Raw genomic sequence first — 17,806 nt, forward strand, 5'->3', positions numbered from 1 at the left:
AAACAACCCCAGCTCCCTCAGCTGCTCCTCATAAGACTTGTTCTCTAGACCCTTCACCAGCTTCGTTGGTGTTCTTTGGACATGCTCCAGCACCTCGATGTCCTTCTTGGAGTGAGGGGCCCAAAACCGAACACAGTATTCGAGGTGCGGCCTCATCAGTGCTGAGTACAGGGGGACGATCACTTCCCTAGTCCTGCTGGCCACACTATTTCTGATACAAGCCAGGGTGCTATTGCCCTTCTAAGATTACTTCCTCAGATTTTAAGATATCTCCCTTAATCTGAAGACTTCAAATGCAACTAATTCGTTCTCTAAAAGTACATAGTAAAAATTAACAGTTCTCTTTGCTTCCCTTCTTTGTGGTGCCACGGCTACCTGTACTGGGGTTAAGGTTTAAAATGGAATTAGGGCCAACTTTGTCAACAATATTGTTCACATAGTAAGAAAACAAAACAACTAGGAAAATAAAACACATCAGCCTTGCTTTGAGCAGAGTTGGACTAAATGATAGGCACAGACCCTTCCAACCCAAATGATTCCAGGATTGTTACATGGCAGTTTAGCCTTTTACCTTACAAATCATTAAGTATCACTTTAGTAGTGAAGCAAAAAGTAGTCACGTTAGTGTACACGTTTTAGATCTATTGAAAATAGGAAGTATTCTAGACACAAGAAATGCAGATCCTGTGTAGAGAACAGAGTTCTGCTTTCCCAAAGGCAACATCTCTGAAAAAGTAAGAAGGGACAATAAACACAAATGTTTTCTATGAGTTTTTAGAAAGGGGAGGTGGCAAAAACAGGTCCTCCTGCATAAATCACTGATGATACCAATAATGCAGTATCTTTTCAATGTTTTTAAAGACCTAGACAAACCACAGAGTGTGCAGAAGAGAGCTATAAAATTATTCTAGGCTTGAACAGTGAGACCTGGAGGGAGAGATTTAGATCAGAAATGCTTAACTTTAGTTCAATGAAGTGAGACTTGAGAGATGACTTGACTGTAGTACATATACAAGCATCTGCAACAGGGGAAATATGTCAGTTTTTAAAGACTTTAATCCAGCAGAATAAAGGCAAAACATCACAACGAGTTGGTCCCTGATGACAGACAAACTCAAACTAGAAATAGGTCACCCCCACTTCGATTGTGAGCATCACTGACCACTGGAAAAAGCTGTGGATGATAGTTCTGAGGCATCCTCCGAAGGCTGTATGTTAGCACTGCTACCTTTCAACTACTGAGCTTAAAATAGAGACAACTGGGTTTAAGTAAATGACATCTTAAAAGGACATCAGACTATAGCTAGAGGTCTCCATTGACATTAGGCTTTACAGTTCTATGAGCTGTCTTACTTCCCCAAACAACATACTCTTATTGCCCTCCTGTCTTAAAATTTGATGTGCCTCCATCCATGCAATCAGTAAACTATTTTTTTTGCCTCTCAAGCCTTCCCTTTCCTGTAAGATCTTTCTGAAATCAGTCCCTCTGTATTCAGTCACATGCATCTCTTTTCTCACCACCTTTGCTGCTTTTGTCCTGCTAGTTATGCCAGCCAACACCACCTGTGTCCATTTTCTTCAAGTGACATTTAAAAGAAGTCCTTCAATTTGACTGGACCCCTCTTCTGTTAAATCCTCCTTCTATCATGACATCTATGGTGAGGTGTTTGCTGTTCAGACCCATTTTTTTGTCCCACTCCCAGCAGACATAAAGGACATCTGCTTACTTTCCTCTTAGAGTAACTATTATCTATCTGAATGTTATCATGTATTTCCTGAACTTTTCTCTATAGAAAGTGCTCAAAGCTGGAGAGTCAGCAACGACAAGACTGAGAAGACTTCTGCATGGCTTTTACATACGACTGATTTATTTTTGCCACCCAGTGAAACAGCAAACATATTACCACAACATGGCATACTTAACCAACAGACAGCTTGTGATGCACTGTAACCAAGTCCTTTTTTGCAGGCTGTTTCTCACCAGTCCTCCCATGCTGACATAAAAAGTGATATAATTTTCTGCCCAGCAGAATCAGAAAACTGTTACTTTCATGACTCCATCAATTTTGTTATCGTAGCTAGTCCTGAGAAATAAAATATTATAATACTAACCTTATTCTACCATCAAACAAGTGGCTTAACTTCCATTCATTGTGGCAGCCAAAAGTAATGGAACAAGAGCAATTTTGTTTCTCTTTTTAAAAAATGTAGTGAATTTCCAAACTATGCAAATATTGGGGTTTTGTTTTGTTTGTGACACCAAACATGCTTGCAGTTCTTTAACTTTCAATCATATGAGAGAGAGAGATCAAATATGCAGGAATGTAGTCTGCAACAGTCTGCTGTAAGTCAAATAAAATGTAAATGTAAATCTACTCTTTTCAGGCATTTTACATGGCTTATGGAAAACACAAATAAAGCAGTTATGTTTTTTAAAAGATATAACATTTTATACATAAAAAGAAACATTTTTTAAAATAACATATTTTTGCAAAAGTGAGCATGTTCAACACCAAAGCTCTGCACAAAATTTTGGATAAAATTATTTCATACTTGTATGACTAAAATGTTTATGAATTTATATTGAATTTATCCAAATGTTTTGGCCAATCAGTTGATAGCTTTTGCAAAAGTGATATTCTCAAAATAAGAAGGATCAACTTTTCATTCTGAAGCTGATCTATATTTGTTCTTTTTAAAGCATATAATTCTACATAGACAAAACAAAACTATTTTTTCCTCTTGATGTTCAAAAGAAGTTTTGGGGCTTGGGGGGGTTGGCTGTTTCTTTTGCACAAAAAAAAAAAAAAAAAAAAAGTCTAGTATTTTTTGGTTTGGGGAGCAAATAGAAATCCTAGTTACAGACACAGTTCTAGTTGTATCTCTGCATACAGGAATTTTAAATATATTTTAGTTTTTCCCTGTTGCCTTTTTTAAAGCAATTCACTCTATATATGGTTATAGAATATTCCTCAAGTTTTTTCCTCCCGAACACTAAGCTTGTATGCAAAATCCTACAACCAACTTCAAGACAACCAGTACCTGAGGGCAGCACCCTCTTTCTCTTTTATGTTCCATGCACATATTTGAATGGTTTGTTGACAGCTTTTAGGCGGTTTTACATTCACAAATCCTTTACCTATGAGGTAGACAAGAACTATGTGATTTAATTTGATCCTTTCTACTTCATGGCAGTTACAGAACAGCGTATTATGAAAATCTGAAACCTAAAAGAAAATTCTACGTTTAATGTTCCTTTTCTCTCTCAAATTGAAGACAGTATTAAGCTTAAAAAATAATAAAACTATTTCATGGTGCTTTAATGTATGACATCACATATAAATTCATAAAATATTAATTACATTTTCTTAGTCAAGAAAGTGCCTACACTGACACAAAAAAAACCCCTAATTACTATGATGTAGCTCTTCTCAGCAAATATGGCAAAAGCATTCTTTTCTGACCACGCTAACCATTTTTTGATCTTTTAAAGTTCAAATTAGTTACTGTACTGGTTTCTTAGCTTGAATTATTAATGCCATAATGGTTTATTGTGGGTTTTGTTAACACTATTTTTGTTTAATTTATTCACTGGTAAAAATGACGTTTTAAAGATCTCTAAAAAGATCTATCAAGTCTTTAACCTACAAATTCTAGCATGACCTTGTGCAGCTCAGGATGGTTGAGTACATGAAAATAAACTCGGACATTTGGCACATTATGCCATTCTGAGATTTGCAGAAGTCTCAATACAGTTCCAGTGGCTGCAGTTCCATAGCTGGAGATAGTAGGAGATGGTAGTATTACCTACAAATATTCTACAAAACAAAGTGTAGTTAAAAAAAAAAAAAAACAAACATGTAGTTTAACGACTTTAGGTATAGCTATTTTCAGGATCAGGGCCCAAAGACTAACAATGTTTCCAATCTGAATTCTTCTGAATTCCAACCTGAAACTTCTGGGAACTCAGTAGAAAAGCATTTTATGTGAAAAGTAACTTATAAGATTTTTTCAAAAAGGTCATACATATTTATGATACTTCAATAACTACTCCACTTTTATTAGAAATATCCATGTTAAAGAAATCTTTGTTCTATTTCTTTGTAGAGCTTTGCAATTTAATTCTGAACAAGCAAATACAGGTGAACAACTTCAGATCAAATCTTCTCCAAATCTAAGAATAACATATCAAAAGGCATTCAAAACTATAGTTTTTCCAGATTGAGATTTCTTCCCCCCCCCTCCCCCAAGAAAAATGCTTTCAGAAGACATCACTTCTGCTTGTGGCAATATGGTTAAGTCAAAAGGTATGTATCTATGCTTTACTCCAAAATATCAGAGGAAAGAGAAATTGAAATGGTGACTGTGGAGTCGGGGCAGAGAGGAGACCTAATGCAACAGCATCAAATCTATCCCCTTTCTAGAAGATCTGAACACTTTATAAAGAAAACTGAAAATGTGCATGAAATCTGTTGTACCAAGTCCATGGGAAATGAAGGCTAAAAATATTTAATTGCTGTACAACGGGCAAAGCCTTTAATCACAAGAAGCAATTAAAGGTACTTTTAGCATCAAATTGTATTTCTAGGTCTTTTATTGTGGTTTTGGCATTTTGTAGGCAAAATATTTTCAATTTGCACTTGATAAATCTCACTTGTAATTTACTTATTTCAGAATTATTAAAATGTGTAGTAATGCATTTTTACATATAACAACTATTTCCAAAGCGAATACTTAAATATTAGAAAACTATGTCAATATGAAGCCCCTTAAATAAAAACTAAACAAATTATGCACTAACAAAAATTCTCATATCATCTTATTTTCTAGAAAATGCTTGCATTATTCTGCCTCAAATCAAAGCTAAAACCATCACAAATCAGCCTATCAAAGGCAGGGGCTGAGCTGAATTTATAATTTTAACATTTCTGACATTAACTAACATTATTTTCCCTCCATTTCTTGTAATCCTACTAGGTTTCTCAGATTGGTTATCACTGACGGAATAAAGGGATTAAAAACACCATTATTTTGCAATTAATTTTTGATATTTTGATATCAGGGCTTTTTTTTTTCTGTGCTGTCTAAATCACTGAGGTGAAAATAAAGGTGTTGACAACCAATACAAACTTTCTATTGCAATAGGATACTATCTCTTTGAATGGTGAATGTTTGTCATACCCTTTAGCTAACAGCCAGATTAGGGAAATGGGAGGGTTAGCACATAAAAGACATTCCTTTCACAGAGTAAAATATTATGAACATTCATTCAAGTTACACATGCCAGTTTTAAAAAAATGTAAATATAGGTGTTTCTTTATGATCAATTTAGTAGCAAAACATTTCTTTTACGTGCTGGTATGCACTCATGTCATTCAGAAAGGGAAAGAAAATCAACTGACTTAAGTATCCACAGAACACAAATTGGTTACAAGTTGTAAACTTGTACACTGAAGATCCAAGAACAAAAGCTTGCTAAAGAAAAAAAGCAGAAGTGGATTTACATTCAAAAATATGTTACTAACTTGCAACACTCGAGTCATTTATAAACTTTAGGGAAGAAAATAATTACCTGGCTCTAGTACGTTTAGAAACTTTTATTATATCTGACATTCATATTTTGTCCAACATTTTTTGTAACAGTCACTTATTTTTGTAGAATAAGAAGCAAGGGAAAGTCCCTCAACATAATTTGATATCAAAACAGTTACAATGTGAACCAAATAAATGAAAGTATACCTAAATTACCTACAAATATTTATATTACATTCCATTTTGAACAAGTTGAAATACAAAATACACACTTAAGACCGAGAGAGGACTTTAAATTCCTATTGTTTATATTAAATCCCTACTTCATTTTCCACCTAGCAACAGTTTTAAGTGTCCTTAAAGCACTGTTATTAAGTGCAGACATTATAGATCCAACATTAGATTAGAACCTCCCTAACCAATCTAATTCTATCTCTGGAAATAAAACTACCTACATATAATCAGAACCGTGTACTATGGGCCATAGAAATGCAAATCTTACCACCAAATGTGTCTTTCATTGAATCTTAGATTCCTCCTAAAATGCCAGAAGAGCAGGTACTTCCAATACCACAGAAAGTCTGCACGCTGCACTTGTCCAAACTAACAGTCAGGCAACAGCTGCTCAGTTTAAAGCTACAAACTGTGGCAAAAGGCATAACTGACATGCCTTGTGTAAGCCATGAAGAAGACATGCACTTGGCTGGCTCACTGAAAGGTCAGGTTACCCACCTCCCCAGACAGACGTCGAAACACTGGGATTCAAATGGAAGGAAGTTTAGAAATTAAGGACGAGCATACATCCTGCTAAGACTAAAAGCATTTGATTTTGACAGCAGAGTTATAAACAAGAGTGATTTAAATTCTGCTGGATTTTTGTCTTTAAATATATTAAGAAATAAGTTAGCCTACCCCCAGGCTTTTGTAAAAGTTATATTTATATCAGTGTTGTTTAAACAGGCCAAAAGCAATAAACGGAGTTAGTTTTGTTTTAGGAAACTTCAGCTGAAGCATTACAAAAACAGCGACATGGGTTTCTTTATTAGCAAATGCCCTACCTTTACAGCTATTATGCACTCCGCACTAGAGTCCCTAATAAAAGGCAATAGCATTAACTTTACCAGGACAAAGGGCTATGACATAGGCAACAATCCAAAAAGGTTTCTTTGAGAGGCAAAGAAGAAGAAAACCTCCCTGAGGCTTCCAGAAGTGTGATTAACTGTACAGAAATTACAAATAGAGGGACCTAAAAAGACAGCATAGCCTTTCAGGCTGCATCTATGTTAGTAAACTACACAGACATCAAAACTCTGCCTTGATCCCAGCAGCCGTTAATACCAGACCCTGGCATTTTTACCATTTCTTTTCTTCATTCTAACCTTAGCCTTGTCTACACACAGTTTACATCCCTTTTACAAGCAGCAGGACTGCATCAGTGAAAAGTTAGTTATGAAATTTGCTAGAGTACACAAGACTGAAAAACAATACACTGCCACAAGAAACCTTTCTCCATTTCCCCAGGAAGTCTGAGAGCGATCTGTGCAGAACTGGAATGCGAGCAGTACACTTAGAGTCACTTTGTTTATACGGTGAATATACCTCGTCTGAAAAACCTCTACTGGAGGAACGATTGTGGAACCCGGCCAATGCACCATTATTTTTTCATTGACAATACCAGTATATTCTTTCTTAATTGGAAGAATGACAATTTAGTGTTGGTTCCAACTTGCAGCTGAAAACTAGCATGCTTAGATTTCTGAAAATTCATGTTAAATATGATAATATAAGGACCCCTCACGGGGATACAGTATAGAATTTTAAAATTAATTTTATTTATAAATATCAGTTTTATTAATCCTATCTCCCTACAAAAATACAAAATAAACCATCAGATTAAACATTTCTCATCATTACAGGGTCAATACTAAAGAATTTCCCACTAATTATAAAAGCGAATATCTGAAAAGCTAAAGGAAAAATCAGAATGTTCTTGATTCTACAAAGAAAACTGTACAGTATGTCTTAGAATTTAACCCCCCAAAATTGTGTCTGGATATAAATAAAACAGCATTATCCTACAAAAGTTGATTTTCTTCTAATTTGTTTCCTAGAAACAAAACTTCAAGGGAATCTTTGGAGATGACTCTTGAGTCGTCTTGAGGCTTGAGGTCCTTGGGGTTTTTTGCTTATGATTGACATGCTAACATAAACATACCAAAAAAGTTCCATTCTACACTTCAAAAGTTCCCATGCACCCTACTTTTACAAGGCCCATTCAAAAAAAACGTTCAGACCTTTAAAATAATAAACAATAATAAGCAGTTTAGGGATTAACTATCTGCACTTAGGATCCCATTTCATTTTTTCTGAGGACTAATTACTCTTCATAAAAAATAACAAGTTTGATTTTAAAACTAACATCACTTTGCAGCACAAACTGCTGCTCTCAGCATTCATCCACAGACATTAGTATGTCCTTCATTCCCTTCCTCACAATAAAGCTCTAATAGCACAGACTCATTCTGGGAATTAAACACCTTTTTCTGCTGGTGGAAACAACACCTATAGACTACCAACAAAAATATTGCTGTAAGCAGAGACTCAGCTACACAAGTTGAAGGATCATCAGTGTACCAAACTGCCACATAATATTATTGGAACTAAAATCTATACAAAACCACCCCAAACTCAGTTCTTTTTCTTAACTGCTTAGCTCTATACACTGGTTAGGATATCCAGATCCATACAAACATGTACTTTCCTGTACCATGAGTATGACACCTGTTCTGTCCAAAGGAGCAATTTTACAGATGAAAATATTTTTAATTTTTTTACTTAGATTACTTACACTAGTTAACGTCAATCTACTGCCTGGATCAAATACGCATCTTTTCATCTTGCAGTAATAAACCTTACTGAACCCAGAAAGAGGACTATAAGGACAAGACAAGCTATGCTGGCAGAGCTTAATTCTTTGTGCCTACAATGTATTAAACATGTTGGATTAAAGGAAGTTTTTATTAAATTAATGTTGGCAAGGATTCTCCTTAGGTCCTTCTCCTACTGCCCTTGCTGTGACCGACCTAGCTGCAACGAGGCCTGACCAGACAGTGACAGGTCCAGGAGACTGACTGAAGTGATCTCTCCCTTCTGCCAGTTTATGGAAACAACCATCGTAGCCAGCTTCAGACAGTCCCAGGTGTCCCTTGGCTACAGCTCTTCTCCCAATCTTTCTCCTTCTTTCTGCCATCTCAGCCTTGATCTGTGCTTCCTGCCACGTCACTCCTAATTCTGCCCCAACCAGATGACCTGCAGTTGTTCCTAGTCTTCCTGATCTACATCCTGGAGCCAACCGGGTAGCATGAAATCCTTGGTTTCCTGACCCACACCATTGCCTCAGGCCACATTATCTACTTACTCTCTGACGTATCTGCTGGATTTTATTTCTTCTCCTACAGTGTGTTGCCTGACCCATCTTCCTACCTTAAGATTCTGGGCCTGAGACACATTTCATCTTTTCAGGTCTTAATCTCAGCTCATTTGGCTTTATCCCTCACTCTAGCTGGTCTTAACCTTTGGGCCCAAAGGTTAAGCAGACCACAGACCGGCTAAATCATGTTGGCCTTCCTCAATCTGTGCACATAAAGCTTGTATTGCCCATGACTTCTGATGTATAGCTGTCAGACAACTGCACCAGCTTCAGGGATCCTGGAATTTCCCCAATATTGTAACAATAAGCCTTGTGCAAAGGGTACAAGAAACAGCACTGGGAAAAGCCACAGAGACCAGGGTCCTGTTTGCTGCCCAATCTTTGCTGATGGTGAAGTCTAATTACAGAAAAAGGGTAATCTCTGAATACTGAGGGATGAATGAAATAAGTTTTCTTAAGACCAAATAGTCTGCCGGCATGTTCACAACAAATCAGTTTCCTTCTGTTCTTGGTCAAAAATTGCTGTTTTCTTCTCAACAAGTTCTGAGTAACCTTTCTCTGGAAGATGAGCAACAGTGATCAAGGATGTAGTCTGATATATATCACTTAAGAAAGTGACATTGGGCTTAAACACCTTTGAAAGATGCTAAAGTGAAAAGAATATTGGTACGAAATGTTTGCTGTCTGGTCCATCCTCAGACACCTCTCTTTATTTTTCTTTTGTTTTTCTTAGATTACAAAGCTACGGAAGTTATCCTCGTAATGGGGTTCAGTGCCAGGGGCAAAGGGAAGGAAGGGTACAAGTTTCTTTCCAGCAATGACTCTGAACACAGGCATCAAATACAAAGCACAAACATTTTCACATACCCTAGTTCCTTCCTTAAAATTTGAAAAAAAGACCCAAGTCTGTCTTTTACTTTCTCTAAAAAAATTGTCATCACCACATGAACTGTGACAGTGACTGAGTCTTCAAATATGATTCCAGTGAAAGTTCTGGCCTGTTAACAAGTATTCAACAACAAACTTCTGTAACAACCCATTTGTAAGAAACAGAACAGGCTGGGAAGCAGGATTTCCTTTCTACAGGAGGAAATCTGGTTTCAATCCAAATCCCATTGAAAGACATTCTCAAAACTTCTTACTAACCAAAAATTCTGAGTTACAAAGAGAGGTGCTAAAACAGCGCAGCTGAAATGTCTTCAGTGCTCATACGTGAAAATTATGTTCTCTGTAGTAACAAAGACGCTGACAAGGATGTGAATGTCACTGACCAGCTGTGGGAACTCCAGGCATCTGTGGTTCCCGGGAGTCCACTCTCAGACTGTCCCTGTGCTACCAGGACCAGAGTCACAGCTCCTCAGTCGGGAGCCTGACAGCTCTGTGAGGCATCTGAGAGCAGGGCTTGCAGGCTCACTGCTCCAGGCCCAAGAGATGAGTCTCCTACAGAGCAGGCTCTACATGAGTTTTTAAAGACTCTCAGTCCCAGGTCCACGTGACTGGGAATTCTGGCTTCAGAGGTCTGGTATGTTTGGAAGCCTCCTCTGGAACTAACAACACTGGCAGCTGATCTGCCCTCAAGACCATCCTAGCCCTGGGGACTCAGAGCATTTAGGGTCCTTAGCTACCGAACAAAACCTTAGAACAGTATTTCCTGGAGTTGGACAACTTGTGACTGTAAGGTTCATTGCTCAGGTCACTAAATAACTCCTGAAGGACTGAACACGAAGAACCCAAAATGTTCTTAGTGCTAGGGAGACATAAAACCAGGAGCCTATCCCAGCATTAGGGACTCTGTGTTTGCAGGATCCCTGTTTCTGGGGCAGATATTACATAAAATCCCTAACTACAGAGCATATAAAGGTTTTGAGAAGTCTTCCTTTTAAATCATGAAGGACACTCCCCATTAAGGTAATGGGTTCCTCTTTAAACAGATTATGCAAGAGAGTGCTGAACTTTATCTCCAGGAACTGCAAACATTTTGAAGGAGAAGTAGTGGAATGTTGTCTGGTCCAGAAGAGGTCCTCCAAACTTAAATCCGACAGCCCTTAAGATCTTTTCAAGACTAGCTGATACAGACTGGTTTTAATAAACAAATTCACTTTCACTTTTGAAGCATTTTAAGAACTGTCTTGAAAATCATTCCAAGTGCAGTAGTAATTACTCTACACAACCATCTAAATTGCGTCCACAGTTTCATGTCTGTACTGAAGCTTAACTTGTAGCAAAGCTGAGGAATGGTTTTACCTGGTGGAACACATCCATCTACTTGACACGGACCTTGATATCATGTTACATGTCTTTGGCTCAAGGCTGGATATACTGCAACAAAATCTGTATGTGGGCTGCCCCTAAGAGCAATTCAGAAATCATAAAGTGTGGAATTCAGTAGTCCACCCACTCTATGTCCCCTGTACATCAGTTTTCTACTGCTTTCAGACTGAACTTAAGCTATTGGTGTGAGCTGTAACTTTCTAAATGGCTTGTGACTTTCTTACCAGAAAAACTTCATTCTCCTTCATATTGGTGTACTAGTGATGAACACAGGTGCACAAACTGGATTTTATTGGTAAGAAAATTTTTTATTGGTAAGAAAAAAGGAAGAGTTTTGAGCACTTTCCCTGAGAGCCTCTCTGCTCTGTAAAAAGCATCTATTCCCAGTCTGAATAGTAGAGGTCCATACACATGTTCCATGTGCTACTGTGAGGGCTTCAGTGACTAGATGAGAGGGCAGGAAAAGAGCTTTGTGCTCTGCTGGCTGTTTGAACTGTTTTGGATAAGGTATGACAGTAAGTCATTATGCTCTAGACAAAAAATAGGGACACTTTTGTATATTTTCACAATTTCAGAAAAAAAAAAAAGTAAGAAGCTTGTGTGAGTGAAGCACTTTGGTACAATTCTGAGTTTAAAAAAAAAAAAAAGGCACTAAAAATGCAGTTCCCGCAAAGCCAAAAGGCATGAGGGGAAGCAACCAGGCTCTATACCTGCTGCCCAGCCACGTGCCTATTAAGTCATATTCTCTAGTTTACAGTCATGAATTTAACAACATGACTACATTGAGCCTATAAATGAACTTCATAATAAAACACTAAAGATTAGCTAACTTGGTTATGATAATTATTTTTACAAGTAGAATAAAAACCTTACCTTTCAGTTTCAGATGGAAACTTTTTCTCAAGAGAGTTACCACCCTCACTGAAAAAATTGCACAGGTGGATTACTCAACTTTTCCTTTCAGTACAGTCACACATTTGTTCGTTTCTACTTCCTCCTCCGTGACAGCACAAGAAAAGAACCTCCAAAAGAACATGGTCAGTAGACAATATTCCCCAACCCTGAAAAAAAGGTTTGACCAAGCTGTTTCCTAATTTGGAACAGAAAGAACTATACTTATTTAAAAAAAAAAAAAAAAAAAAAAAGTCTTAAAAGCCAGTAAACTGAAGCCTACAACTTTATGTTTACTTGCAAGGTAACTCATTTAAACTAAATCCTTGTTTCATATACATTATTAAAAGACCTTTTTCTTCAAATCATTTGTCACTGGTAATTTTAAAGTAAGACGCATATACAACCCTCCTACTCCTACTCTAGTTTTACAAAATAAAACTAGAATTACCCAGATAATCCACATTTTTCAATCAAATAAAAATAGAATCCTCTTACACTTAATAATATATTTGCATAATGCCTGCACAAAGGTAATGATATGTTTAAATAAAATACATGACAATTTATACAGGCATTAAAAACTAAAATATTAATCACAGCATGTTTTAAACACAGTTGTATTTTGCCTATGTTATAGCTAAACATTTTTTTGAAGGCCTATTAACTCATTGAACTGAAATGCATAATACACATAAGAATATCTAAGGCAATTCAGAGATCTCTAACCCAGGACAGAATTTGACAAAATGAAGCACTCAGTGGCAATAGTAGGCCATTGAGTGCTTCATTGCCCCTTATTTTTCCCCTCTTTTACAGGATTTTTCCAAGTGAAATCAGTTTCTAGGAACAAGAACCCAGGAAGAAGAGAGAGGTGATGAAAGCTGATGCTGGCATTGCCACTTACCGTCAGTTCAGAACCTCAGATGTGTAAACTTTTACTCTAGTATGCAAGAGTATTTGTCATTGTCTAACACTGTAAGTAGTAACATGCGATACAGCAAGTCTTCAACAGCACCTTTATGTAGCACACCTTTACAAGGTAAAGATCTGTTGAATTGGATCCACCACAAAAATGTTTTACTATGATTACTTCATAATAATTCACCACTTCTTTCAGCTTTTATTTACAATGTTTTTATGCATTATAACGTTTATAGGACACAAAGGAAGCCTGAGTTCAAATTTCTGAGTGGCAGAGCAGTAACTAGATAGTTCAACAACTCTTTTATTTATGCTTATATAACATTGCAAATTACCTCTGCAGATATTTTAAAATAAATTTATATAATCTTTTGTTTTCATAATGCATTCTAGTTCCACCTATGTCAGTGCTATTGGTGTTCACATTTTCATTTGTTAGTGGTTCCTTTATTTCAAGTAATCAACGTAATTGCTGCCTTTGGGCATTCCTGCCCCTGCATAGTGAAGTATGGTGCAACGATGCTCAAAATACCATCATCTCAGCTAGTGCCATCACCAGTATTTTGAAGGATTATTAACTGGGGCTGCCTATATTGTTTTCAAACCAACCACTATAGGGGATTTCCCTGCATCATGAGAACACTCCAGTTCAGATCTGAATGAGTCAGCAACAGGTTGTGTCTCTACACTGCACTATCCTGCACAAACCAGACGTCTATAATTTCTTTCTTTCTGAAAGAAACAAACATCAGATCGGTGCTGTCCTGTACTTCCATCGGGACCTTTATGCTTGGACCTTTGACTGTACTATGACATCTTCCTACGTTGCAAATCCTTTTTCAAGTACAATTTTAAAGGAAAAACTGTAAGACAGGTTCTAATACAAAAATTAAAAAATAAATAAATGCAAGACAAAGACCTGAGAACTAATGCTTCAAGTTTTTGTGGAAGCAAGCCAACACTTGAAAACCTGTCCTGTCACAGCTTGTCAAGCACAGTAACCAGAAACATTTGCTGTTCTTGATCAAAACAGTAGAAACAAAAATCAGAGAAGGGTTCTTCCCTCCATTCATCAACAGGCTGAGCAACATGAAGAAACCCAACCTAAAAGGTAGAATGCTTATTTCCGGTTGCTGATACTAACTCAGGGCAGTGCACAGCACTGGAATTACGACATGGGCACTCACAACCTCTGACTGTCAAAGCAAATATTTGTTTTCATCTCCCTGGTCTCTCTGCAATATATGATACTCTTAACTTAGATATACTGCTGTCTTGTCTGAGAAAGGTTGGTAGGGCCCTGATGAAATGTGCAACACTTTGAACTGTTTCTGGAGGGCTACAAACCACAAGTGCTGATGGAAATATCACCTTCACTATTGTACCAGTTTTGGCTCGGTCAGAGTTAATTTTCTTCATAGTAGCTCACATGGTGCTATGTTTTGGATTTGTGACCAAAACAGTGTTGATAACACAGGGATGTTTTAGTTATTGCTGGACAGTGCTTACACAGCAGCAGGCCTCTTCTGTTTCTCATGGGCCCCACCAGCGAGCAGGCTGGGGGTGCACAGAAGTTGGGAGGGGACGCAGACAGGAGAGCTGACCCCAGCTGACCAAAGGGATATCCCATACCATATGACATCGTGCTCAGCAATAAAAGCTGAGGGAAAGAGTAGGAAGGGGGGGACTTTCGGAGTTACGGTGTTTGTCTTCCCAAGCAACCATTACATGTGATGAAGCCCTGCTTTCCTGGAAAGGGCTAAACATCTGCCTGTTGACGTGAAGTAGTGAATGAATTCTTTATTTTGCTTTGCTTGCACACATGGCTATTGCTTTATCTATTAAACTGTCTTCATCTCAATCCATGAATTTTTGCACTTTAACCCTTCCAATTCTCTTTCCATCCCATCTTGAGGGGGAGTGAGTGCAGCGTGGTGCTTAGCTGTCTACCAGGGTTAAACCATAACAACTATTAAACCACATCAGGATCAATACATTCCCTTTTCAACACCTCCAAACAAACACTAAGCGAAGTTCCAATGACATGCTGTATCCTGTGATAAATCCTCCATTGCATTTGACAACAGAGTTGTTACCAATGTCAATTAAAAGTTGTCAGGTTTAGATGAGATTAGCTTATGGTTGAAGTTAAATCCAGCAGTAAGAGAGGATGTTGGAGAGATGAAAATAATATTTTAATCAATCTGCATGGACAGGACAATTTTCTTTCTTAAAAGGTACACACTCATAATGATAACCATACCTCTAAATTCAGAATACTGCTGGGTTCCTTGCTTATGCTACTGTCTCAGTTAATAACATTGCCAAGTAACACTCTGTATGTGTTTTTAGAGAGGACTCTGTTACTGCTACCTTTGTAATTTCTCAGATACATTATATCACCGTGATATACCTGAACATGAACCTTCCACATCCAGAAAACTTCAATATCCTAAAGCTGCAGCACATCTCTTCCTCAACAGAGACCACTACAGTAAGTCATACCTAGACCACTACAGTAAATAAACTCTCTACTATCTACACAGGTCGTCTGTAGAACTGCAAATCAAATTAAAGACCTTTGCCTTTTCTTTTAAGGTCTCACTTGCTTGGTCTCAGAATACAACAACAGAAACATACACCATACAATACAGGCACCGCAGAGATCACCAAACTAGTGCAAAGTGTGCTGGTACACAGAGCACACATGTGCAGTCACTAGCTCAGACTCTATAAAAAGATACAGCCATATTAGCATGTCAGTGAGCCTGAGCTAATTACTGCTGCTGCTTCCAGTTTCAGAACTCAGTTGGAGCCTGCAGCTCTACGGTGACAGTCACCAGCTGGGCTTTTCAGGCACCGCAGCAACATGCCCCATGGGAGGCTGACATTTGCACTCAGGGGACAGAGCATTCTTAAAGTCTCCATCAGGTCTGGGGCATCAAAACCCTGTGCTCTCTTCTCCCGCTCTGTAGGAAGAAGGTCCACCACACTGCACCACCAAGTACATGACTCAGTTCTTTTAACCTTGCTTTCCAGAGCTGTCACAGGAATGTACGTGTTTATTCTTCTAAAGCACTCAACTCCGCACAACAAATAAAACCCAAACAAAATAAAAAGGAAATACTCTACCAAAATAGGACACTGTACTGTACATATCTCTGTCTCTCACAGAAGATGAGGGTATGTGAAGCTTAGTAATGTTACTCAACGTACTACTGAAATTCACTCAGATGCTACAGTTTGCCATCTGTACCTGTTCTTATACCATTTTAGTGCCTCTCTCTGCCATTTGATTCACCTAAAGAGAGACTAACTAAAACTCGATAGGGCCACTTTTTGGGATAAAAATAAAACCACCTGATCCAAGCACAAACTATGTCATTATTTGTCTGTAAAAATGAGGTCAGTATCTGCACTAGCTAAGGAACTGCACTGAGAATTCTGTACTCATTTTGTCATATTCCTGTAAAATTTTGGGCAAGCCATGATATCCACAAGCTTCAATTGTACAACTGAGATACTACACCTTTTTGTTACAGTACATCAGATTATGGTAAATCCCCAAATGCTTGAATACCTTAGGAAATATTCTAGGCATTAATTAAAAATGAATTTAAAATGCAGTCACTATTCTGTACAAAACCCTGTTTTAATGCAATGATTTGTACCAAGAATGCTTTTGTCCTGTTTAACTTCCAAAACTGACCAAACTACATCACGTAATGGTATTCTTATTGCATACGAAGATGATCAGCACGGAAAGTTAGTATGTAACTTCCATCCTCCAAGAGGCATTTTCCACATAGACAATACCCACATTATTTGAAATGATCCAATATTAGAAAGACGATGGATCTGGGAGAAGACCAACAATAGATCAGTAACGAATTGTACATACTTACTGCACAGTGCTATGCTGACAGCTAGTTGTATAATGACAACAATAATAACTGAGTGGAGTATATTCTCCTTTCTCAAGTTCTGAACCAAGCCAGCCCATGAGCAGGAGCACTTGGTAAGTGAGAAATACTATACAAAGGAACACCCTAATAGCAATGCCTCAGGCATTAACTTTGAATGCAGACAGGAATGTTTCTAAAAAGAAAAAAGCAAAACTGAAAAGGTATGTTTTGTAATAAGAATCTTTTCAGTTTTGCATGCATTTTTACTCTATTAAACTAACATAGCTAGTCATTATGGCACATAATGATTGCAAAGGAAAATATTTGAAAACATGAAAACATTTTTTATCTGTTAACTGCATATGAGTATATAAACTACAGAATATTATATAGTATTATATATTTTGCAATACACCCTATACTTAAAGTGGACAGGGTTCAAAAAATTAAATCTTCATTACCTTTAAGCATTGTTCTTCCAGTTGATCCTCCGAAGATATTTAAAAGACCACTTCTTGCTCCTAATGATGTAGTTGCTTCTAGTAAAGCACCAGTTATATAGTTAGAGAGTGCAGTCCTCTGTAAAGTGGCACGATATTGACAGTAAGCACCTGTTACACATGGTTTTACACAAAAACCATCACCTTTGCATACACAGCGTGTATCAAATGTCGGGATCTTTCTCAGAAGATGAGGAAAATATTCAAAAGTATCTTCTGCTCCTTCTTCTTCTCTCACTGTATTGAAGACCTGTGAAGAATGCAAAAGCATGAACTGTTAGTTCATTTGCTTAAGATAATAAACTGAACATCAAAAAATTCCAAACTAGCATGACTTCTTGTAAAGTTCAACA

At 37.5% G+C, this 17,806-nt stretch overlaps 1 protein-coding gene across 2 annotated transcripts in view; it reads right to left on the reverse strand.

Moving 5' to 3' along the window:
• Positions 1-17,806, reverse strand: part of PLCE1 (phospholipase C epsilon 1) — a 172,806-nt gene that overhangs the window by 81,119 nt on the left and 73,881 nt on the right. For both annotated transcript variants that reach the window (XM_087764482.1, XM_087764483.1), the window contains one exon: positions 17,415-17,703. In XM_087764482.1, the coding sequence (XP_087620608.1) occupies positions 17,415-17,703 (289 nt within the window). The remainder of the gene's footprint in view (positions 1-17,414; positions 17,704-17,806) is intronic.

Source organism: Nipponia nippon, unplaced genomic scaffold (genome assembly GCF_047370975.1).
Source record: "Nipponia nippon isolate SJK-2023a ecotype South Korea unplaced genomic scaffold, ASM4737097v1 scaffold_3, whole genome shotgun sequence".
Classification (NCBI taxonomy): domain Eukaryota; kingdom Metazoa; phylum Chordata; class Aves; order Pelecaniformes; family Threskiornithidae; genus Nipponia; species Nipponia nippon.